Genomic DNA, 27,011 nt, shown 5'->3' on the forward strand with positions numbered 1-27,011 from the left:
GTGAGCTGGAATGTTAAAGGCCTGAATAACGAATTAAAGAGAAAGAAAGTACTCTCTCACCTAACAGGTTTAAATGCTAAAATAGTATTTTTACAGGAGACCCACTTACTAAGCAAGGATCAGTTCTGTCTGCAAAAGGACTGAGCTGGCCAAATGTTCCATTCTAGCTTTACAAAGAAAACTAGAGGTGTGGGAATTCTCATACATAGAACAGTCTCATTTGTAGCATCAGATGCAGTATCTGATCCGAAAGGGAGATATGTGATGGTCATGGGCAACTTATTTAACTGCATAATGATTTTGATAAATGTTTATGCACCTAATGTCGATGATAAGGAATTCATACAAAACGTATTTGCATTCATTCCCAATGTGAACACTCATAAAATTATAATGGCCGGGGACTTTGTGTTTTAAATCCACTCTTAGATAGGACTCCTGTCACAGGGGGGATGATATCTAACACTGCAAAGATAATTACACAGTTTGTAATTGACCACAACTTATCAGACCCCTGGAGGTTTCTAAACCAAAACTCAAGAACATATTCCTTCTACTCACCGGTACATCATTGCTACTCAAGAATAGATTATTTCTTTATACATAATAATTTCTTGCCTACGATTAAATCTTGCAAGTACGATGCTATTGTCCGACCATACACCTCTGATCTTGGAGCTAAAGTCACTATGCTCCACACACTCAGCTCGTAGATGGCGTCTTAACCTGCTTCTATTAGCAGACAAGAACTGTACAGAATTTATATCCAAACAAATCCGTTTTTTCCTAGAGACAAATACATCCTCAGAGGTTTCTGCAGGAATACTCTGGGAAACTCTAAAGGCCTTCTTAAGAGGACAGATTATTTAAAATCTTTCCCACAGGAATAAATTAGAAACAAAGAAAGTATCAGAACTAAAAAGTGAAATTACTAGAATTGATGAAGAACATGCCAGGCTTCCAAGCGAGGCTCTACTTAGGAAAAGGCAGGCTCTGCATTCAGAACTCAACCTCTTGACAACTAAAGAAACTGAACAACTAATTTATAAATCCAGACATCATTACTATGAACACGGGGAGAAAGCTAATAAGCTTTTAGCTCAACAAATCCACAAGCAAGAAGTTCGCAATGCAATCCCAGTAATCACCAACACGAACGGAGACGAAATCATTAACCATAAAAATACTAGGGGGCTCCGCCCCCTGCTCGCTTCGCTCGCCAACCCCTGGTGTTGGTAAATGACAAATAGTGAGACGTATGAATGAGATATAGCATAGTGTGAAGGGGTGGATGATGCATATAGAAAGCAAACAATAAAGTGTTTGGCACAGTGTAAAGGTTTATTGGAAAATCTCCTTGTATACAACATTAGTAGTAAAGATGGTGTCTTGTCCTTGAATGAGTTTTCCTTGGCATGGAGCACTTATAACCTTAACTTTAACATCAGATGAACGTCGAACTCGTGAGAAGGCTACATAAAGTTGTCCATGTCCAAAAACGGGTTCAGAGAGGTAGATGCCAACCTTGTCCATGGTTTGTCCTTGTGATTTGTTGATGGTCATGGCAAATGCAGGTTTAATGGGGAACTGTCGCCATTTAAGTTTAAAAGGTAATTCCAGGTCAGAACTTGTAAGACCAATTGTAGGAATCAGAACAGTATCAGTGTTAGCATGTGATCTTGTAAGAACTGTCGCTTGAATAACATTGTGTGTCATGGTGTTGACGACTAAACGTGTGCCATTGCATAAACCCTGTTTAGTGTTAAGGTTTCTCAATAGCATGATTATTGTTCAGTTTTTAAGGCTAAGATTGTGTTGTGGTAATCCGGCTGGGTTAATAGTGTTTAAATATTCTAACGGGAAATTAAGATGGTCATTGTCGTCATCAGAGTCAACTTTGTCAGAGCTTAGAAAGAGTTGTGCCTCTCCAGGAAGTAATGCAATGACCTGGTAATTTAGTTGCTTTTGTATTGGCCTCCTTTTCAACCTCATGTAGCATTTTTATAGACTTAGCTAATGGGTGATTGTTTATGATATGAGTGACGTTTCTCATTATAAGCTCCGTGCATTGTTTGTTTTCAGGAAGGTTTATTCGTTGATAGATTGCGTCATCTGGATCTAAGATGTAGATTTGTGCATATTTGCGTTCTTGATTTGTTTGAGGGTGCACTGTTCCAATGCGATGTAATATTTGTCCACATACGCGAAAGCAGTATGGGCCATTGCCTTTGTACATCGTTAGTTAGAAGCTTCTGTAGATATTCAGGATATGAATGTAAAGGAGGCAGTCTAATTTGACCCTTTTGACAACAGCGTGTAAATTCATTACTTGTATTGCCAGTTGTTTCTTCAGGGAAGTTAAGTGAATGACAATGATTGCAAATGACATTCATTAATCCCAATGAATTTTACTGAATAGTGGACTTATTATTGAACGCGTTGTCAGCTAAGTGGCGCAAGCATTTAGCAGGTGTCTGTCGTTGATGTCCATGACGTGTATCTTTTGCTTGTGCCGTTTGAGAGGCGCGTCGTTGCATGTCCAGTATTTGGGACGTGCTGTTTTGGAGCTGTAATCGATTTGCCTGTGCCGTGTGAGAAGCCCGTTGTAGTTTACGTGGTGCATTGTTCGTATTGAGCCTTGCCCGTTTTTGTCTGTCGGTCAGTCGAGCTTTTTCTTTTTGGAGCCTTGGCTGCTTGTTTTATGCCATTTCAGATGCGCGTTGTAGACGTCTGCGTTTATTTATGTTGTCCCTTCGCTGCCGTTTTTGTATGTCTGAGATGCGAGGTGTTTCGTTTTGAACCCGTGCCTGTTTCGATGGAGCACTTTGAGACGCGCGCTGCATGTGTCTACGTTCATTGTGTGTGTCCATTTGGGCTCGTCTCTGTAACTGTGTTAGTTGAGCTTTGCGTTTTTGGAGTCGAGACATTTTTTCTTCTGGAGTTTCAGAAGCGCGTTGTAGGCGCCGACGTGTATTTTTTTTTTTCATGCGGGTTGGTGTGTTTGGTCCCGTTATCCAAGCCATATCGTTTTGTACCCGTGACCGTGAATTCATGACTTATTTGTTCTTCAGCGTGAGAAATATGGATAAGTAATAAGGAGGATCGCACTCACTGTTAATATGGAGCCTTTTCTGCGGTTGAACGGTTAATAGTGCCTCATTGTAATGAGATCGACCTATGCTGCATAGTGTGAACGTGTTGAGATGACGTATGTTTAATACGGACGGTTTGTTCAGACATGGGGCTTTGTGTGTCATTTCTTATTTATGTTAGTGTGGTCGTGGGTCTGAATCGTCCTTTTTGTGTACGTTTCGCGTGCTATGTCCGTAGTCTGTCCCATTTTGTTTCCAATGGGCTTTGTGTGGCGCTCGCGGCTTCTTTTTTTTTGTGTGCTAGGGGCTTGTTGCCTGAGTTTTTTTTTCTGTTAGTGGAGGGGGTGTTTGTGTGTCGTGGGTCTGAATCGTCTTTTTTGTGTGCGAACCGTTTCGTGTGCTATGTGGCGCTTGCGTGTGACTCCTTTGTTTTTGGTGTTCTAGGGGCGCGTGGCCTCATTTATTATTTCAGTTACTGGAGGGGGGCTTTGGGTGTCGTGGGTCTCAATCCTCTTCTTTGTGTGTGTCCCGTTTCGTGTGCAATGGGCTTAGTGCGTTTACGTTGCATTCCATCCGGTTTCCGTTGCTTGGAGGGGGGGGAGTTTGTGGGGCGCCTGCACAATACGTCTTTTGCGTCCACGGCCCATGGCCGGATGTCCCTGCGTCCATCCGGTTTACCATTCTCGGTTAGTAATATGGATAATGCACACATTTAGAGACTACTATAAATCCTTATATTCTACTGAGTTTAAAGAAGACAACACACAATCTAACGCATTTCTGGACACATTACAGTTACCACAAATAGATACTTTTAGTGCGGAGGAACTGGATAAACCTCTGGCGCTATCAGAATTACTAGATGCTATAAAGTCACTTCAAAGCGGGAAAGCATCAGGCCCTGATGGCTACCCTGCGGAATTTTATAAGAAATTCTCCGCTCAGCTAGCTCCCCTCCTATTAGCAACATTTACAGAAGCTAGAGACAATCAAATTCTACCTCAAACTTTTCGCCAAGCATTAATCACCGTCTTTCCTAAACAAAATAAGGACTTATTACAATGTGCATCATACAGACCAATTTCACTTCTAAAAAATTATGTTAAGATACTTTCAAAATTCATAGCTAGAAGGATGGAAGTGCTGCCTTCGGTAATATCACAAGATCAAACTGGATATATCAAGGGTCGACACTTATCCTCCAATCTTCGACGCCTGTTTAACCCCTTCACCGCCCTCTGCCGGATATATCCGGCACCGCTGTTTTAATGCTAACGCCATACTGCCGGAATTATCCGGCACATTTGCCTGTGGTTATATGAATGCCTGGCAAGTAGTATAACTGACGGTTTGGCGTGGGTATTATTACTACGTTGTATTTCGACAAGTCTGTGGTTGTTTTGGCCGGTCATGTGACGTGATTCGCATGTAACAGCTGTGAATATGGCGAAACGTAAACTGACTTCAAGTGAGGCTTTGCAGGCGATTTTGGACAGTTCTGATCATGATTGTAGCAGTTCTGAAGAAGATTTTAGTGACAGTGATGAGCAGCAACGTGCGCTGCATGATATTGTGAATGAAGACGCATCGGATGACGGCGCTGAGTGGGTGTATCCCCAGCATCTCAGCTGGGCTGCTGCCCGAGGTGAACTACCTTTTCTGCATTCGTTTGAGGGAACGTGTGGCTTTATTGTTGATGTAAACAATTACACTGCTGAGCAGTTTTATGAGCTGTTTGTGTCACCTGATTTGATTAGACATTTTGTTCATCAGACAAATCTGTATGCAGCACAGTTTATTGAGAAAAATCCCAATTTACCTCCACATTCCCGTGTTCGTGCTTGGTTTGACACTGATGAAAACGAAATGAAAAAATTCATTGGGATTTTGATGTTGATGGGAATAATCAGAAAACCAGATATTGAGATGTACTGGTCTACAGATCCTATGTATGCAACACCTATTTTTGCAGCTGTCATGACACGTAACCGATTCTCTTTGCTGCTGAAATTCTTTCATTTGAATGACAACAGAAACGAGCCAGATAAGAAAGATCCAAACCGCGACCACTTGTTCAAGCTACGTCCTTTGATTGATCATTTATTTGAAGCATTTCAGTTGCCCTACATGCCAGGACCGTCAGTTGCAGTTGATGAAAGTTTATTGTCGTGGAAGGGCCGCTTACAGTTTCGACAGTATCTACCATTGAAAAGGGCACGGTTTGGTATCAAGATGTTTTGCTTAGCTGAGAATTCAGGTTACATTTATAGATTTCGTGTATACACTGGCAACTTGCACAACATTTAGTGGTCAATACTGCTTGAATAAATGTAAAAAATGTAAAAAAAATGTAAAAAAGTAAAAAAACAAAAATTGTTCAGATTTCGCCTGGCTTGGGGAATATTTAGGGAGTTGGCGGTTAAAGGGTTAATGTAATATACTCACCAACAAAGTTAAACACCCCAGAAATATTATTATCATTAGATGCAGAAAAAGCATTTGAAATGATTGAATGGAAATACCTTTTCACTACATTAGAGAAATTTGGGTTTGGTCCGAACATTTGTGCATGGATCAAACTATTGTATACCAATCCAGAAGCTTCAGTTTGTATTAACAACATTTGTTCAGACTACTTTAAACTAGAACGTGGTACCAGACAAGGATGCCCCTTGTCACCACTGCTATTTGCAATCACCATTGAACCACTGGCGGTTCACTGTCGAAATGCTGATCAGATAAATGGGATTATCAGAGAAGGACTGGAACAGATAATTTCTCTATATGCAGATGATATGGTACTGTATATATATCGAACCAACAAAATTCTGTGCCTGCAGTCTTAACAGCACTTTCAGAATTTCAAAAGATATCTGGTCTCAGAATTAATCTGAAATAAAAGTGTACTATTTCCAGTGAATTCTCAAGCATATAATATTAGATTAGACACCCTACCTTTTATCATTGCAGATCAGTTCAAATACCTAGGGGTACACATCACAAGTAAACACAAAGCTCTTTATCAACAAAATTTCACGTCTGTATGGAAAAAATTAAGCAAGACTTGCATAGATGGTCAACCCTTCATCTCACTCTAGCTGGAAGAATTAACGTTGTTAAGATGAATATTCTTCCTAAGCTTCTTTTTTTATTTCAAAACATTCCAATATACATCAATAAATCATTTTTTAAGCAATTAGATTCAACAATAACCTCATTTATTTGGAACTCAAAACATCCACGTATCTAAAGAGCGACACTACAAAGACCTAAGGCAGAAGGAGGCATGGCTCTACCTAACTTTCAGTTTTATTACTGGGCAGCAAACATACAAGCTATAAAAACCTGGACACAAATAGGTGAACACACACAGGCCTGGTCCGCAATAGAAGTAAAATCCTGCAGTACTTCTTTATATTCCCTGCTTTGTGCCCCAAAAATGCAAGGTATCGGCAATATACCAATTGTGCGTCACTCACTCAGAATATGGAACCAATGTAAAAAGCATTTTAAGATGGAGAAGCTTTTATCTGTGGCACCTCTGCAAGAGAACCACCTCTTTCATCCCTCGCAAACATATGCAGTTTTTAATATCTAGAAAAAATTTGGGATTAAATTGCTCAGAGATCTTCATATAGACAACATCTTTGCATCCTATGAACATTCCAAATCTAACTTTCCAACTACACATTTCTTTTACTATCTTCAAATTAGGAACTTTGTTAAACAGAACCTGCCCGATTTTCCTCATCTTGCACCCTCGTCCATGCTGGAAAAAATATTGCTCAATTTCAAGGACTTAGACACCGTCTCTGCAATATATAAAATTATTTTACAGTCCCTCCCTTTCAAAGATCCAAGAGGACAATGGGAAAAAGATCTCTTAATCAATATATCAGAAAGGGAGTGGAAAGTAGCAATGCAGCGACTTCACTCGCGCTCCATATGCGCAAAGCATACAATTATTCAACTCAAAATTATACATCGAGCACATCTGTCTCGCCTAAATCTGTCCAAAATGTTTCCAGGGCAAGATCCAACCTGCGAACGCTGCAATCAAGTCCCTGCCTCACTGGGTCACATGTTTTGGGCCTGTGCCAAATTGACATCATTTTGGACCAAAATTTTTAAGTGCCTTTCAGACAGCCTTGGTGTCACAATCCCTCCTAACCCATTAACAGATGTGTTTGGTCTTCTTCCAGATGGGTTTAAATTGGAGAAGGACAAACAAACTGTGATTGTATTCACTACACTTTTGGCATGCAGACTTATTTTGCTAAACTGGAGGAATCCTAACTCTCCTCTTTTATGTCAGTGTGTAACCGATGTTTTATACTATTTGAAATTGGAAAAAATCAAATATTCAGTTAGAGGATCTGTACAAAATTTTTTTTAAAACCTGGCAGGATATAATCAATAAAATTTTAGAATAAGCTCTTAAAGCACAGAGGAAGCAATTATCTTTGCATTTCTTTTTCTTCTCCATTCATTTCTACTGGCCTATTAAACTCATCAATTTAGGTATGTTTACAAGCCTTAAGTTTTACCCCGTTGGCCATGCTCTCTCTCTCAGTGGTGGTGGTCGACTTGTTTTTCAATCCTATTTTTTGTAAAAATTGATCAATTTGTATGAATGGTTACAATAAAATTAATGAAATAATAAAAAAAAATGTAAATTTCGGTGTAACTAACATTTATTCAACCAAAAATGCCACCAAAGATAATAATGCAATGCAAAAAATACTTAATGCCACGCCTATATTTCGCAGAGTCTCCAGAGCCTTGCAGCAGGCTGTCTCTTTCAGAACACCAGCGGCTTGGAATCACAGCCATGGCTGACGTGGTTTGGAAAAGAGAGATCAGGAAAGCGCAAGCAAGAGTAGATCATGTGTTATTTGTTCTAAGCATTGTGCGACAAGCACATTACCTAGTAAGCCTGATCACACAGAGGACAACCAATTACTTCGCCTTTGGTTTACTGTTTACCAGATGCAGCAGAGCAGCTATAGAGTTGTCCTTGCGTGGTTAGAGATGGCGAATCACCGGTGACCCTAGTTACTCATATTCATTAAAACAAAATTTCAGTATAACAAAATATTTTTATGGACCCATAAATTTCAGTACAATGGGATTCTACCTGTATATATGTGTGTATATATAAGGTTTATATAAACTGTACATATACATTTACAGTTTCGTAAGTTTAAATTCCAAAGGAAGGATATACAATTGATTTATGTTCTAACAGTTTTCTCACCAGTTTGTCTTTTTCAGGGAGATGTTTCCAGACTTCAGCCAACTTTTTGCTTAACTCGCCAAAGACTACAAAAGCAAAGTAAGGTACAACTGAGAACAACTTGATATTCTGTTTAAGTTTTACTAAGCTGCAATCACTTCTTACTAAATAAAAGTGAATACAGAATATTGTCATACATATTCACAACAATAAAAAGCAGAAGGAATTAAGGCTAAAAATCACCATTGGACTAATGTAAGCATGCCTTCAAATAAAATAAGCTCAAAAGTTTCACTAAAGGTTCCATTACTCAACACATTTCTTGTTAAAAGAATATGCCATTCAAAAGCAATATTTTTTAATCTGTTACATATTCCATGTTATTTGTAGTGATGGCTGCTAAAAAAAATATGAAGAACAGAGATAAAAAACGTTCCTGTCACAATAGGCTTTAATTGGGACCAACACTGAACAAACACAAAACAGTATTAAAACATCCATGAAAACCATCTCAGTGTACTAATGTGGCATAATCCACACACCTAACACCCAGTCGCTCAAAATGTTAGAAACACTACCAGAATAGACTCTCAAGAGGGTCTGGGTAGCATGCTCAAAAGAGAATGATCATTCAAATTGAATATCTACCACACTACTCATTCAATGGTCAGAAGTCTTGAACAGTAATAGCTTATTCATTGGCTAACATGATGCTTCACTTCACATCAAATGTGGTCCGAGGGGAGTATAATTAGAGATTAAAGGAAAAGCAAGTGAAAACATTATCAGGTGGAAAGTATGAACCATATTTATTCATATGCAAGGTACTTCAACAGTTGAATAGAGGTTTAATTGAATAGTGCAGTTTCACAGATTGTCATTAAAAATCCCAGAAACCTGACATTGTGGTTTAACGCCCACAGAATGAGGGGAGAGTTGGGTGCTCAAGCTCAACCCCTTTTGAATGTGCTGTCCAGCCATTCACAAAAGGATTTTCTGAAAGTGATTTATTTAACAATATTTACCAAAAATACATGTGTTTGAAATGCCATAGGTCACTGGATATTAGATAAATTGATTACGTGATACAAGTAAACTGAAAAATTTTCATGGATTTTTTGATACTGTTTGCTATTTACCCTGTATTGGTCCCCATAGTAGTTTATGTTGTTATTTCCATTTTCCGATGTAAACATGAGCTTAAAAATAAAAACACAGGGCAAGTAACAACTAAAAGAAAAAAAATCCTAATTTTTGAGTAGAGTATTCCTTAAAAACCCTACTAGATTTAAAAAGCCTTTACAGAACACTTCATTAGCATTTATAGATCAAGAAGGCTTTCTAGTATCTAGTAAATGCTATTTTCCACTTATCAAAATGGTCTAAAACAACCCTGCATAATCTAGAGAGGTCTTAATTAACATGCAACTGGATTTCCTAATTAAGCTATAACTAAGTTTTCATTACAAAAACAAATACATATTTTGGAAATCCAAAACATGCTGTAAATATATAGCAAGATATCTGAGTCAACAATTATGAGAAAGAAAACTGCATACTTACCAAGGCCAGGGTGTTCAGCATTAATATTGATTCTGTACTCTTTGCAAAACACTTGATAGGCTGTCATGTTCTTCTTTTTAGGCTAATAAAACAATACAATTTTAAAAAGAAAAACTACCAGTTCAAAGTAAAGACAATTTAATGTTTATCCTAATACTTATGAAAAGGAGGTAACAGTTTCTTTATTTCTGAATTCATTGGTCACTAAAGATAGGCCTCTCTGAAGTTCAATATAGTTTTTGTTTTTTTTAATTACCAATGTGACAAACGTTTTATCAAGAGTGGCTAATTTATGCAATGAAAAAACAGTACTTACAACAAAGAAGAATGTATATTTTTACCTTCTCCTTCTCTGATTTGTCTTTTTCCCTGTCCTCTTTATCTTTCTTTTTCTTCTTTTCAGCTGATGATTCTGTGGAATGATGATGATGATGATGGTGAATAATAGGAGGTGGATTAACCACAAAAGCTCCTGTGCTTGATGTAGATGTGGATGCAGAACCTGCAAAAACACCAGTTCCCGATGTACCGGAGGCTCCATGACTGGACTTGGAAACTGAATGACTATATCCATGTGTAGCTTCATTAGAAGAATGAGCTATAGTAGAACCTGTTGAAAACATGCTCAATTAACTTCACACATCTTTGATGATATCCAACACTTGCACATTTTTTCACTGTGTACTAAGATTTCAGGTACTGAAAAGAACAGTACTACATGAAATTTCAGATAAATAACAATTTAAACAATTGTTGCAGAGAATGCACCAACAGAATCACTGACCACCATGCTATAGTAATTTACAAAAATGGAATTTAAAAATGTTTTTTCTCAGCTTGACATGGACTGGTTGTCTCTGTTTTTGAAGGTTCTATTTTTGAAAGCAAAGCTTAACATAATCTATACTGCCAGGGCATGCAAGAAACTAGCCACATCTAAAATATAGGACAAAAAGAATTTTTAGAATAGGTAAATTGGGATTGAAATATGGCACTGTCCTGGAAACAGTAAAGTTATGCTACAACTAAATCATACATTTCATTTCATATATATCTTGCTCGTATTTGTAATGGACCAACTTGAATATGGTTTAGCTACAGTTTCATAAAAACTACTGTATGTACAAAAGACTATGTCTGATTCTGAATCCAGAGTTCACTCACAATTTTTCATGTGGTACTGTATTAATGTTAAACTGCTGCTGACATATTTGTTCAAATAGATCAAACATATCTATTGATATCAGAATAAACGAACATCATATTTGCTGTGAAAAACATTTTGGTAAATTTTGCTGATAAACACTATTTGTCAGTGACATTAAAAAGGCAAAAAAGGTTGGAGGACCAAAAAGGTCGAGAAACACTGCTTTAGAATGTGTTTTAACACTGGAAGGCTATGAGAAAGACTGTCAATATACTGTATGAAGGAAGAAAAACTGTAAAGTTCTTTGAGTTTGCGGGGCATAATAGTTGTTACTTAGAAAAGGATCTACTCTATCATGACAAATCTGAACTGGATCTATACTATATTAAACAACATGACCAGCACTTATACCATAGTCCTATTTAGATAAAATACTACCAGAATATATTTTGAACCAGATCTGATTATGTAGGGTAAACACACCCAATATACTAATAGGCCATATTACATAAACGTTTATTTCTTTTATTAACCTAATACTTAACAGCAAAATAGAAATAGAACAATAATAAATTGGGTTTTTACTATAGCTGTTTACTTATCGGGGTGGCACGGTGGTAATGCTGCTGCCTTGTAGTTAGGAGACCTGGGTTCGCTTCCCAGGTCCTCCCTGCGTGGAGTTTGCATGTTCTCCCCGTGTCTGCGTGGGTTTCCTCCCACAGTCCAAACACATGCAGGTTAGGTGCACTGGCGAATCTAAATTGTCCCTAGTGTGTGCTTGGTGTGTGTGTGTGTGTGTGTGCGCCCTGCGGTGGGCTGGCGCCTTGCCCAGGGTTTGTTCCCTGCCTTGCGTCCTGTGTTGGCTGGGATTGGCTCCAGCAGACCCCCCGTGACCCTGAGTTAGGATATAGCAGGTTGGATAATGGATAGATGTTCATTTATCAGGGAATATTGAAAGAATCTCTTGTACACAATCTCCATATTTTTATCTTGCTTTCCTATCAGTGGCCTCATTACTATGTTTTTCTTACCTTCTAATTTAACTAGGTGTTGATTTTTTGTGGTATTCTCAAAATTCAGCTTTTAAATACATATGAAATTTTAAAATTATCAAAAAAAAATGTTGCAGATCATATGCTACAGTTTTATATTCAACGAATAATCATCAAGACTGAAGAATGTAAACATTTCCAATATATTAAATAACAGATGATTAGAATAATTAATTACATAAGAGTAATCCATACGTTGTACATATGCATACCTTGGTTTCAAATGCAGGTGTCAATGTATGATTACATTTTTATAAAAGTTTGCACCACTAACAGCTTGAGTTGTCACAGTTTAGGTGAAACTCTCACTGCTCCTTCTGCAAACTTCTTTTTGGGAGAGGAAGATCCTTGGAAATGGTACAAGTTAAAAATTGTATGGCGTTATACAGATTGTAAGTGGGGTACAGAACAGAGGTTGAAAGTGTTATATTTAAAAAAAAAAAAACTGCTCAAATGTTACACAGCTATGCAGGTTACTAGTTTAAAATACTTAATGCTGAAGATTTTGGAAGCCACAGTCAGAGGAATAATGAAGGATTCTGAAAATTAAGAAGGTACTGTACAAATGCTTAAAGAGACGCTGTAAAGATTTGAGACCCTGGAGCCAGCTGGTTGAACGTTTTAAGAGTAGCAAGGCTAAGCCTATTTGTAGCATTCATCTGCAGTCTTGTAAAAATTACAAATGTGACAAATATTTTGCAAGTCTGGCTGATTTAAACAATGAAAAATTAGTTCTTAGAAAAAAAGAAGAATATACAGTATATTTATCTTTTGCTTCTTTTATTTATCTTTTCCCTATACTCTTTATCTTTGGTGATTCTTGAAAGGAGGTTGGTGAAAGTATTAATAAATGATAAAAAAACTTCAGTGCCTATTGGAGTTATGAATGAAGAATTTAACAAAAACACCAGTTCCTGATATACATGGGGTTCCATGGCTAGAACTGGAAATGATCCATGCACAGCTCACATATTTCCAATGGTATCCAACATATGCTTCTTTATCGTTATGTAAAAAAAATTTCAAGCATTGAACAGAAACATATTGCATGAAATTTAACATTCATATTTACCATTACAGGACAATGTGTGGCTGTTGCATTAATCTATTTTCACCACTATTTTAAATTAAATAAGTACAATATACAGATAATAGAATATAAATATTAAATAGGTTTTAAATATTTGCAATTTTGATTGCCGCATTCTGTTATAAAGTGTTTATAATAATTGTTACAAGTAATATACTCATAAAAATTAACAAATGGCAGAAGACCATTCAGCCAATTGAGTTCACTTCATTACTGTGGGCTAGCAAAGCTGCCCTCTAATCTCATGCAGAGACTGTTTAAATGTTGTAAACACGTCTGCTTTAAATGCATAACTCAGTAATTTGCTCTAGCCTGCCACAATAATGTGCATGTACAAGTGCTTCCTGGATTACCTTTCCTGTATATTTGAAGACTATAATCAATTTTTCTTGCCTAGTTACCAAAACAATCTCTAGATTTTTTGGTTCCATTGCATTGTCACTTAACATAACCATCACATATAGCTGTCAAATATACTATAGTATATAACTGAAAGATGATAATAAAACAGTAGATAGCTGCTTAAAAATGTAAGAGACTATTACACCTTGCACAAGCAAAAAAAAAAAAAAAAAAACTAACACCAAATATTTTAAATGTCATTGTTCAGAAATTTCATTTTACCTGGAGATGTCACCGGTTGAACATTACTACCACTGCTAGTTTTCTTCCCGAGTTTGCTATGTTTCTTCTCACTTTTATGTTTTTCTTTTTCTTTATCTTTCTTTTTTTTACTCTTTTTTGATTTCTTTTTCTTTTTCTGCACCTCTCTGTATGAATCATCAATGATAAGTTCTCCGGCCTCCAGCTCTCCACCTGAGGAAGATCCGGTGTCTCCAAACCCTTCTAAAGATCCACCAGATACACCAGAGAGATCAAACCCAGATACATCTCCATAGAATTCTGGTTCAAACCTCCCTATTTTAAAAAAGATAAATGAGAAATTAGATTAGCAAAAATAATTGAGTCATTATCTGCTATACACGTATGGAGTTTTCTCATTGTTTATATATTAGGACCAGACTTGAGATATTTGTCCTTCCTAATTATCTGTCTTTAAAGTCAAAGTTGTGCAAGTTGTCACATGTTATTTGTTATGTATTAATATTACATAAAATTAGAGATTTAAGACAAATGGTAAAAGTGCACAAGCCACTAGAAACCACTTAAGACCTGACTAAATCTCAGCTAAAAACATACATGGCATTGGGTTCAATAAAGCATGTTAAGAACTCTTGTACTTGTTCAGTAATCTCTCTGTCAAATATGACCAGATTGTCAGAATTTCGGCACATGAGTGAGCGATTAATTCCTCTGAAGAGATCTCCAAACAGCAACTCCTAGAAGGAGTAAGCAGTAGTTTAATACAGTATGTGTATATCTCCTCAATAAACACTTATTCCTACATTTCAAGTCTTGCTGTGATTCAAGTTGTTTCCATCTTTGTCTATAATGTCATGACCTGGGGCCTCATGTATAACACTTTACATAGAATTCACACTAAAACATGGCGTATGGTCAAAACTCGAAATGTGTGTACGTACAAAAAAATTCAGATGCATAAAACTGTGCATAAGCACAGTACTATGCACTTTCCCTTTATAAATCCCAATAGATGTGAATTTTAATGCACATGCAAGTGCCTATGGTCCCACCACAACTCCTCCCAGAATTACTATTTGAATATGCAAATTAATATAAACAGCCCCTTCCATTCAGTGTTTTGTTAAAGGCCAAATGCAAAAGCACATGTGCAAAAATAATTTCAGCAAATGTGAAATTCAGGTTCTGCTCAGTGAAGTGGAGGCAAGTAAAAATATACATTTTTGGTGGCTTAAGCTGTGGTATAAGCAATAAAAGGAAACTGATAGGAGTCGCACAGTGTTGCGAAGACACACAAAAGTTCAAATTCAGAAAGTTGCACAGTGCCCAAAATAAAAAAAGTTGATGTGAAAAGGCAAGTCACAGCGTTCCGTCTGAGTGTCATACTGCAGTGTATTAGGGCCACAGAGAAGAAAAACAAAATAAGGACACAGTGAAGAACAAAACGACTTCGATCTTGAAATTTCGACTTTAACATATTAATTTATTTTTGTCATTAAAGTAGAACGTTGTAAAATCCATTTTAAAAACAATGTTTAATTTACTAGAGTTTCTTAATCCCCATCATAACTAAAGTAGCACATTAAATGCTTCATATTCTAAGTGTTCTCTAACCCAGTCCTAAATTGCTACGTGCTTCTTAAACAGGCTTTCTCTCACGCCGACAGGTGGGTGCAGGCAGTGATCACCACACAGAATACAGTAATCCCTCCTCCATCGCGGGGGTTGCGTTCCAGAGCCACCCGCGAAATAAGAAAATCCGCGAGGTAGAAACCATATGTTTATATGGTTATTTTTATATTGTCATGCTTGGGTCACAGATTTGCGCAGAAACACAGGAGGTTGTAGAGAGACAGGAACGTTATTCAAACACTGCAAACAAACATTTGTCTCTTTTTCAAAAGTTTAAACTGTGCTCCATGACAAGACAGAGATGACAGTTCAGTCTCACAATTAAAAGAATGCAAACATATCTTCCTCTTCAAAGGAGCAAACAAATCAATAGGGCTGTTTGGCTTGTAAGTATGCGAAGCATGGCGGCACAAAGCCGTTGAAGGCGGCAGCTCATACCCCCTCCGTCAGGAGCAGGGAGAGAGAGAGAGAGAGAGAGATGGAGAGAGACAGATAAAAAAAATCAATACGTGCCCTTTGAGCTTTTAAGTATGCGAAGCACCGTGCAGCATACTTAAAAGCTGCACACAGAAGGTAGCAACGTGAAGATAATCTTTCAGCATTTTTAGAGGAGCGTCCGTATCGTCTAGGTGTGCGAACAGCCCCCCTGCTCACACCCCCTACGTCAGGATCACAGATAGTCAGCACAAGAGAGAGAGAAAGAAAAGTAAGTTGGGTAGCTTCTCAGCCATCTGCCAATAGCGTCCCTTGTATGAAATCAACTGGGCAAACCAACTGAGGAAGCATGTACCAGAAATTAAAAGACCCATTGTCCTCAGAAACCCGCGAAGCAGCGAAAAATCTGCGATATATATTTAAATATGCTTACATATAAAATCCGCGATGGAGTGAAGCCGCGAAAGGCGAAGCGCGATATAGCGAGGGATTACTGTACATTATATTCATAATATTACAGATCTCTGAATATTTTAGAATATTAAGATCTATATTTGATATCAATTTCATGGTTAAAACACGTGGGGGCACGGTAGCACTGCTGCACCAGTGCTAGCAAGCATCGAGGGCAAGGCAGGAACAATCCCAGGACAGGCCGCCAGCTCATTACAAGGGGAACACAAGCAAACAAATACACACATACACTAGTAGAGTTAATTTAGCATCACTAAATCCCCCATGCCTTGGAAAGAAACTGATGCATGCCGAGGAAACCCACTAGGAAAACATTAAAACTCCAGGCAGGGAACACCCGGGACATGAGCCCCTTACTGCGAGGCAGTACTGCTTCTACTGCACCACTGTGCCCCCACGTGTTTAATTATTAACAGTATACATTATTTAAATGAAGTTAACAATGTATCTGTAAAATGTCAGTCAGTCAGTCCAACCCGCTATATCCTAACACAGGGTCACGGGGTTCTGCTGGAGCCAATCCCAGCAAGGCAGGAACAAATCCCTGGGCAGGGACACACTAGGGACAATTTAGGATCACCAATGCACCTAACCTGCATGTCTTTGGACTGTGGGAGGAAACCCACAAAGACACGGGGAAAACATGCAAACTCCACGCAGGGAGGACCCGGGAAGCGAACCTAGGTCTCCTTACTGCGAGATAGAAGCGCTACCACTGCACCACCAGCTGTAAAATATAATATACATATTTTAATGCATTTCAACCCAAAAATGATATCAAGTATACATTCTAGTATTCTAACAGCACACAGCTCCAAGAGGGTAGCTCTTGGAAATCTAAATCAACTTAGAAGCCAGTCATCATCATTTGTAAATACACACTCTCTTCTAATTCTTTCATTTGTGATATCTTCTAATACTGCTGAAGCAGCCATGATAGTGCACCATTATAGATTAGACTATTTATTTATAAAAGCACATTTAAAAAAACAGAGGTTGTGCCAAAGTGCTGTACAAAAAAGCATTAAAATAAACACAATACAAACAATCATGTAAAAGCAGATTAATAAAACAACCAATTGTAACATCCACCACAATCTCATCACACACAATGAAAGACAGAAGAAAACAAGTAGGTCTTAAGCCGACTTTTAAAAACCTCGATAGAGGATGAAGACCTGATGTGCAGAGGCAAGTCATTCCAAAGCCTAAGAGCAACAACTGAAAAAGCTCGGTCTCCCCTTGACTTCAGCCGAGATCTTGGCACTACAAGGATCAGTCGTCCAGATGACCTCAGTGCTCTTGGTAGCACATAGGGGTGAAGGAGGTTACAGATATATTTTGGAGCGAGATCATGCAAGGGTTTAAAAACAAACAACAAGATTTTAAAATCAATGCGACACTTCACCGGTTGCCAGTGGAGAGAGGCTAAAATGGGGGAGATGAGATCCCTTTTTTTTTTCAACAGAGCAGATTTTGGCAGACCCACATTATAAGGAATTACAATAATCTAGTCAAGATGTAATAAAGGAATGAATGACTGTTTCCAAGTCCTTCTGTGATAGAAAGGATTTTAGTTTAGAAATTTGCCTCAGTTGGTAAAAACTGGACTTACTACCATGGAGATTTGTTTTTCAAAGCTTAGTGATGACTCAAAGATGATACCTAGGTTTCTGACATCGTTATGAATCACTGCTGCCAAGGGTTCTAAGTGCATGCCGATTTCAACTGCAGATGTGGTAGGAATAAAAATAATGACTTCTGTTTTATTTTCGTTTAATGGCAAGAAATTTTGTGCCATCCAATATTTAATGGCAGGAAATTTTGTGCCATCCAATATTTAATACCCTCAAAGCATTTCAACAGCTTTTTTACAGATGTAGTGATGTCAGAATTAACTTTGAGGTACAGCTGCATCATGTTTGTAAAAGATGGCCCTCAAGGGGAGCAGATAAAGGGAATATAGAAGGGGAGCCAGGATAGAACCTTGAATGACGCCTTGTGTGAGAGGAGATGGATGAGAGAAATTCCCATCTATGTTAACAGACATAGATCTGCCTTTCAGGTAGGACACAAACCATTTCAGTGCACAGCCTTGAATGCCTACTTCATCCTCAAGCCGTTTTAACAGAACTCCATGGTCCACTGTGTCAAATGTCGCACTGAGATCCAGCAAGACCAAGATCGCAGAACAGCCAGAGTCCAAAGTTAATAAAATATCATTTGTTACCTTCAGCAGAGCCGATTCAGTACTATGAAGTTTTTTAAAACCTGACTGAAACACATCACATTAATTGTTATACTCCAGATATAAAAATAAATGCAAAGGAACCATACTTTTGGACAGAAATGGGAGCTTAGAAATAGGCCTATAGTTTGAAAGAGCTGTAGGATCAAAGGCTGAACAATTGCATGTTTAAAGTTGTCTGGCATTATACCGGATTTTAGACAGTTGCTAATAATAGCCAACACAATTGGACTAAACGCTCTAAAAGTATCTTTAAATAGGCGTGCAGGTAAAATATCTTGCGGATGATTGGAAGGTTTCATATGCAGGATCATATCAGCTAGCTGAAAAGAAGAAATAGGTTGAAAGGAAGTAAACTGGCTGTGCACTCTCCTTAGAGTGATTGGTGTCTTCCCACAGTAATGAACACTTGGAAGAGTAATGCTGGAACGAATGGCTTGAATTTTATTTATAAAATAATAAAGAAAAAGCTCACAGGTCTCAGGCGTACTCTCAGGGAAGCCGCTGACAGGTGGGTTTAAGAGAGTGTTTATGGTGCTAAACAGCACCCTAGGTCTCAAGGCAGCATTCGCAATTAAATTGTATTGTTACAGATTGATTACAATCAAGTGAATTAAATTTGTAAACGATATGCAATTAAGTTTGGTTGTCATAGATGCGAATATAAAAAAAGAAAGGGAAACCACACAGAAACAGTAGCACTGCTTTGAAGTTGGGTGTCACCCGTTTACAACACCAAGCAGAAACATGCGTACACATGGTCTGAGGCTGTCTTCAAAATGTGGGTGGCATTACACCAAGTTTAGTTTTCATACATCTCAATGAGAGTCTGGAAAAAGGTGTATGCAACATTTTTGTGTATATGCACTGTTTATACATGAGGCCCCTATTTATTTCTTCTTTTTTTATTAATTATTCTGAACTTGTTTCATTAAAGGTGTACACTGATCAGGGCTTTATTTATCCAAGGGTAACATTCATATTCTTCAAGACTTTCTCTGTACAGAATTGAAATTTTATTTACTATCAATTTGCATCATCATTTTGTTTTGCTGGGGGTGTGCCAGTTTTTAGTATTTTCACATTGGTTACTGTCATAGAAGCCTTTCCCATAAGACCAGGGAAATGTCCTGTGTATAAAGTAAATGAAGCAACTACATAAATGTCAACATCTATATCCCATAATTATTAAAGACTGGATAAACTTTGTGTGTAGTTTGGTTATCAGTGATACGCAAAGGGACTACATCAGGGAATACGTGCACTGTATGAGGATAACTCTGATGTTACATCTAACGTATAAAACACTATGGGGCAGCAAATATAAGGTACGAGTTAAAAACAGAGAAACTGTGTTTTTGTTACTTATTAAAGGAATTTATCTTATTATAACTTATAACTTATTAATGGAATCCCATTTTACCTAATCTAACTGAATGTTTTTGTTTAGAGGGCAGTACATCTTTTAGAAATGTTATGGAAGTGGTCTGCAGTTTCCTTAATTTGTTACAGAATATACTTAATACAGATATTAATAACAGACCTATTATTTAAATAGAGTTTTAGTTAGATGACCTCATATTATTATTGTTTCTTTTAAAACAACCTTGCACAGACTGTCATTTTTCTTGACAAGTTTTGGATGAAACACTTCATTATCATAGTTACCAAATGGGCATCTGATTAAATCTGAAAAGCAAAATTGTATATTGGCAAATTTACATTTACTTTAAAAAAATCTTTTTAAAAGGAGTAAATGCTGTAAACCTTGAGCTGGAGAGACTCATTAGTTGCACATAGTATATTACCAAAACTCCTTTTTGAACATTTGACTTTTAATATTAATTATGAATACCACTATCTTCACTGCAGTATCTGTTGTTTATAAAAGCTATTCATCATTACAGTAAACTCAGACATTAAAGGCTGAGCTCAAAGCACCACTGCTCAAAACTAAGGTTTTCGAACTATACACTAAATAGTATATCCTACATACTGTACAATGAAACACCACTTAAAGAGTGTGAAAATTAGCAGTAATCAATTGCAGTCTATCAGCCTAAAATTAAATTATTTCATTTTGTGAATTTACCTAATCTATTTCAGAGTTGTGGTGTTCATATGAAACAAAGTAACCAGTAAGCGATGGAACACCAGGCCATCACGGGGCACAATCAACAATGCACCCTCTCTCACATATAATGATTTAATGTCCATTTACCAATTTACCTAAGCTGCACATTTTTGGTGCATGTGTATTTCTCCAAAACACAGTGGAGTTTAATTTAAAAAATAAGTAAATAAAAAAAAAGACAGTTGGGTCAGCATTTTCAGTATTTTGAACAGCTACACTACAAGTCAATTCTACCAATATTGTAATGGTTTGCAGTCCTAATTTAATTTCCCATAAGGGCAGTTTTCAAGTTAAACAGCTAGCAAAGTAAAGGTCGAAGGTCAGATAAATCTGTAATACTGAATATGAGTCACACGTGAACAAAAGATCTTTTCATTTATAAAGATGGAGGGGATAGGGGAGGACCAGCTAACCTGGATAAGTCTGTTAAATGGCTGCTAAATTGGTGATGAATATTACTTAATCAACATTCAGAAGAGATTATAAATTCAGAAAAAAAAACCAACTATTTAAAGCCATATCAGATTGAATAAGGTTCCTCGTGTTATAAAAACAATGTACTAAACTAGAAAAAAAATTCTTGTTTCTAAATTTATGTCTGATCACTTTATTTTCTTGATTGTATCTAGCACTTACCTTCAACTTCCACTTCTTGACCTACAATAGGCAACGGTTCTTTGGGATGTTTTTTACGAATAGTCTTACTTAACACTACTGTGCCTCCACTTCCATGGTCACGGCTGAGTTTCTTTGAAGATTTCTTTGAATGACTGGAGGTATGCATAGGGGTGCTATGTGAGGCTGGGTAAGTAAAATTGTCACTGTCCCCTCCTTCGTCTTTTGGAGAAAGAATAAGTTTCATCTTCAGTCCTTCTGCATCCCGCAGAGTCAGGGGTTCTGAAAGATTTGTATTCACATACAGTCCTGTTCCTTTAGAAGATGACTTCTTTAAGGATTTGTGATGTACCAAATCATCCCCAGATTTCCGACGCTCCTTAATACCACTGCCACTACCAGAATACATCGAGAAAGAGTTGTGGCTATAGGGAGAAAAAGCTGTTTTTTTGGAATGGCTGCTTGGTTTTGATCCTGTAGCCAGGGGAGAAGTTATGGCCTTCAGGAGACCCATTGCTGTATCAGTGTGTGAAGAAGATGAGGAGGATTCCACTTTTTTCTTCTTTTTCAGTGAGTGTAATGGAGAGAGCTCTAAAATAAAAAAAACACCATTACAAGAACATTTAGATTTGGGCTACATAAAAAACTATCAGAGCTTAATTGTACAATTATAAAAATGTTATTATGGTTAGTAAAGTGAATGACTTGACTGACAAAGACTTAAACACTATAAACAGATATGTTTTCCCTTTAATTTTATGGTCTGCTGACCAGATCCCTTCAGTTCTAGGAATCACTGTCTATCATCTACATTTAGAAAAATTAGATGGAGGCCGTCGCCTTCGCGGAAACTGATATGTAGTATGCCGACATGATTCAGAAGATTCAGTATTGCTTTACCAGTTGTAAACTTTAAGATATTTGGTATAACTAGAAAGTCTGTAGACAATGCACAGCACTGTTCCAGTACACTACAGAAGGAGAAGGCAGTCTGGAGAATGATGTTAGCACTTTGCAACAACATTTATTTCTATAGCACATTATCTTACAAACTATGTAGTTCAATGTTCCATACAAGACGTAAAAGAAGTAATTATATACAAAGAAAAACAGATTAAAATTAGTCAAGAAAAACAATGCTCAAATAACATACTGTATAAAAAATAATGCACACTTAACAGTTGTAGTAGCATTTAGTAATCCACTTTAATATTTTGTGTTTCTTAAGTTTCATGTGAACAAAGAAGCAAAACAGAACATTTTTCTGTATATTCTGTACATGTGAACATGCACAATTCATGCTGAAAAAGCATTTCACCCAAATAACTCAATAGCAAGCAATTCATAGGTAAAGATGTATAAAACAGCAATAAAAAATAGGGTAGTGCTTTAAGAATGAAAATATACGGTAAGTACATTATACAATAAGCAGCCCTATGCTTATGTTTCAAATAGTTTATGCTCTTAAATTTTGTTGAAGTGGGTTGTCATTCCAGTTATTTCAAAAAAGGGACTCTTAACTGTCTAATTTGCTAAATGAAAAACATTTTTTGGAAAAGCACCATGTAGCAATTTATTGATATACCTGAAAACCACAGAATCTCTTTGTTACACTTCTTGCTGAGACTTTACGTTTGCTTTTAAGTAAGTTTTTACTACTTCATTACTGTACATCTCAGTCAAAACACTGGTATTCAGAATCCCTGCTTGGCTTTGTTTTTCTCATATTTTAATCACAGCTCTGCTTGAATCCAACCCTAACTCGACACCCCCAATTCCTGACCAGCCCCAAAACCTTTTTGTAGTCTTGCTACTTTTTTATCTTCTGTAATATTTGTATTATGACTACTTCTAGGTTTAAATTCTTTCCCCTGTTTGTAAACTAACCTTTGGCCTAAAGAGGTCTCCAGGTTTTTTGTGCTGCTCACCCCCTGTATTTAGGTCTGCGTTTAAATACTGACACTAAAAACTTTTGTCTTTTTACACTGGCATAAGGCCTCTGTTGTCATTTTATTGTTTACCTTCAATTTGTTATCTGCATCTAAGTGAACAAAAGTTTTCTTAATTGCATATTTAGAGTTAGAGCTTTTGGACATTCTGGAGATATTCACAAAAGTTGGGGCAATATGAAATTTTTGACAGGGATGGTAAATAAAACATCATTAGAAAGGTGCTGCAACTGCACAGAAGCCTAACTATGTCCACGTAGCAGTTTAAAAAAAAAAAAGTTTTTTTTTTTTTTTTTTTTATTGTTTTATTTATTTTTACTCTCTTTATACGTTTCTTGTTATTCCTGTGGACTTTAAAGCAATGGCAACTGTATTCAACAAGTGTACAATACATTTACATTTGCATACACTTTCATAATCCTGTTAGTAATAGAAACATGGCTTCTACAATTACATCAAACCCTTATTCTTGTTTGAAACCGAGTTATTGGTCTCTGAAAAACCTGGTTAACAGATGTAGATTTCTCAGTGAATAACCCAGTTATCTGGCTATTTAACACTTAACCGGGTTACAGTTAAGGATTTCGTAGTCTGCGCATGTCTGTTGTCCTCTGTCAGACTGTTTGCTTTGCACACGCTTTCAGAAGCCACAGGTAGAAGATGGTGGAAGCATCTATAAGATAAACTTCCTGAGGCAAATGCATAAGCTACAGCATTATTCATTCTTCTCGTTTAAATAATCTGTCTCAATATTTCAAAAATCACCAAAATTAATGTTGATGAGGTAAACATACAGTGCTAAGCTCAGCAGCACAAATCTACAGAGCAGCAGGATAATAAGTAAAAGTAGCATGCATTAAATAGTAGATTACTTTTTAAAGTAACAAGTAACATAATGCAATACTTATTGAAGTAAAAATACCTTTGCTACTATTACTGCAGCAGCACTGGGTGTAAGGCAAGAAGCAAACATACCGGTTCAATGCTCTATAGCAGAACTCCGTCACAGACAGGCAGAAAAAAGTATGCTACATGCAATTTAGTAACAGAAAAACACTAATAAAGTGTCAGTTTAGTTTTCATCCGGCTATTTTCTATATATATATCAAAACAGTGTGATCAGGTGACGCAGCAGCCACTGTTCATCATCAGTAGCTCTGGGGGGTATTTTTCGTACGTTGCTTAAATCATCCGAGATCAGGTGCCTCATCTTGGATAAGTTAATGCCGGTGACACTCATCCAGGATAGGTCGGTTTTTCAAACGCAGCCGTGTAGTAGATTAGTCTAGCTGGATCTGTTCATCCAAGATGAATGCGCGTGCCCGCACTGATTGAAAAGCCCATATATATTGAGTCTAGAAAACATGATCAGCAAGTCTTTGATAGGCTGTAACAAAATGACGAAAGAACGGGCGCATTTTTTTTTTCACACACGCGGCGCAAGACCTTTTATTCGAAGGACATGAAGAATTTCAAGATTTAATATGCACAAGGGGTAACACTGCAAAAGCAGCCCAGACCAGAAAAGACGGCTGGCAAAAAGTGGCCGACAAATTAAACGCTAAGTAGTGTGCATTGTACTTACTGAATGCAGCGTTTCATTTCTTATGTGTCAGATTAATTATCATTTAATATGTCATAATTCCAGATCAAACGTGAGCACAAGGAGAACATGGGAACAGGTTAAAGTGAAGTACAAGAATATACTTCAAACTGGTAAATGTTGGTATATAACTATTTAAAGAATTGTTGACATAAATAATCATATATAATATAAAAAACATTCATTTTAAAGCTAATAAGAAGGCAGACAAGCAAAAAACAGCTGGAGGTCCTGGAGGTCCACGCGGTCCAGACCTAACCCCTGCAGAAGAGTTGGCTCTCCAGCAAAATGCCCATCAACCTGTTTCTGAGGGCATTCCAGGGGGAAGCTCCTCCTCAGAACCAGTGGCAGGATGCAGTGGTCACTTCATTTCAGGTAAAGGATGGTCATTGCATATATTTGTCCTCCATGTGTGCCATAGGTATGTTCCATATAGCCCTCTTTTTTGTTGGGTCAGTTGCAGGGAATGTCATATCTCTTGAACCTGTGTCTGACCAACGAGATATTGACGAAGGTCAAATATTTGATGAAGATACTGTGTCTGATTATTCATCAGGAGGAGAGGTACATTTTCCAAATAATGTTTGATCAAACTCCACTCTGATCAGTCCCATGTGCCCCAATCACATTTGGAAATCCTGGTAATGAGAATGTTAGGCTGATTGAGATTCTTCATGGAACTGTGGGTGTTTTAGCCTGTGTATTACCTACCTGCAATGGCATGAAACGCCTCTTTTATTGTCTGCACACTCAGGTGTCCAGGAAACACTATGAAAACCCGAAGGAAATATTTCAGAGCCAAACAGACTTTACGAATTGCCTGGCAAACTGCACTTTTAGTTAGATTTTCCGCATCGCCTACAATATAAAAAAGTGCCGCTTGTAAAAAAAACTGCATACTGTCTGTGTGGTTGTGAGAGCCCGACTTCGCCTAGTTTGACTTCAAATATATAAATCTTTGAGGTACAATATTCACCCTCGGCTAAAGTGGTATCTTTCGAAAAGAATTTCCTCCAGGAGCAATAAAGGATCTTGCCGATCGCGCAAAACCCTCTCTATATGAAATTCTCGTCTTATAATTTGCGCACCAATATCAACTGGTCGCTCATTCATGAACGGCGAAGCCATGACTGAATGAATTCCACGCACGGACACTGATTACATGTGTGAGCTAATCCTTGTTTACGTAGAACAATCCTGCTCCGAGCAGGTTTGAGGATTAGGATGTGTTGCTATGACAACACTTCCAGCAAGAGTTTCGAAAAACCGACAGATCCAGGATCATGCCAAATCGTCAACAATTACATCCAGCTAAACGACTAATCCACATATGAAAAATACCCCCCAGGTCAAGAACGTAAAAAAACAAAATGAATGTTATGTGTTTCTGAAGACATAGAGAACATAATTATAAAAAACAAGAAAATTATCACCGGCTTCTTGCTTATTTTCAAGTTCACAGAGGCCAATAATGACATTTAACTATTTTTTAGTGCAATTTAATGATGTTGAAACATTTTGCCAAAGAACAACTGCAGAAGATTATTTGCGCAAGTAAATGCAGATTTTTTTTTTCAGGTTTCTGGCTTAACTGGGTTACTCACCTTATCACTGTTTTGTGTGTGCATATAAACACACTCAATGATGCTGTTTCATTCCACTTACAATTTCTCATATTTAAATTTCCCTCTATATGAAACTAAGTTAGTCAAACATAACAGAAAATAATTCTATCAGCTTTTTAACTGTTGCCATGCTAATCGGCATAGAATGCATTTCATCATATACATATGTCCATAACAAGCACAAATCCACTTTTACGGCACTTTAATTTAACCACTTTGTGTCCTTTATAATTTAAAAACTAGACAAACAAAGCTGTCTGTTCTTTTACATATTGTCTGTACCTCCATAATGATATTCTTCATCATAATACTTCTTCTTTTTCTTATGCGATTCTCCGGGTAACAAATAAAACTCACTGTCCTGTGAATGAAAAAGCATAAAGTCAAGGGCTGGAGTCAGACAATTGACTGTCTCTTCATTTTGGCATGTATTACATAAATAACTTATCTTAACCTGTGCTTAGGCCAAGCACTACCAAAATAGTGAAAAAATACCCTAACTATGAAAAAAGA

The 27,011-nt window shown here is 37.3% G+C and overlaps 1 protein-coding gene across 3 annotated transcripts in view; it reads right to left on the bottom strand.

Moving 5' to 3' along the window:
- hmgxb4a (HMG box domain containing 4a) overlaps positions 1 to 27,011 on the bottom strand; it is a 66,535-nt gene that overhangs the window by 18,938 nt on the left and 20,586 nt on the right. For all 3 annotated transcript variants that reach the window (XM_028815589.2, XM_028815590.2, XM_051934687.1), the window contains exons 4-9: positions 26,781 to 26,859; positions 21,343 to 21,912; positions 13,805 to 14,098; positions 10,233 to 10,501; positions 9,892 to 9,973; positions 8,350 to 8,414 (exon numbers count right to left, since the gene is read on the bottom strand). In XM_028815589.2, the coding sequence (XP_028671422.1) occupies positions 8,350 to 8,414; positions 9,892 to 9,973; positions 10,233 to 10,501; positions 13,805 to 14,098; positions 21,343 to 21,912; positions 26,781 to 26,859 (1,359 nt within the window). The remainder of the gene's footprint in view (positions 1 to 8,349; positions 8,415 to 9,891; positions 9,974 to 10,232; positions 10,502 to 13,804; positions 14,099 to 21,342; positions 21,913 to 26,780; positions 26,860 to 27,011) is intronic.

This window comes from Erpetoichthys calabaricus, chromosome 12 (genome assembly GCF_900747795.2).
Source record: "Erpetoichthys calabaricus chromosome 12, fErpCal1.3, whole genome shotgun sequence".
Taxonomy (NCBI): domain Eukaryota; kingdom Metazoa; phylum Chordata; class Cladistia; order Polypteriformes; family Polypteridae; genus Erpetoichthys; species Erpetoichthys calabaricus.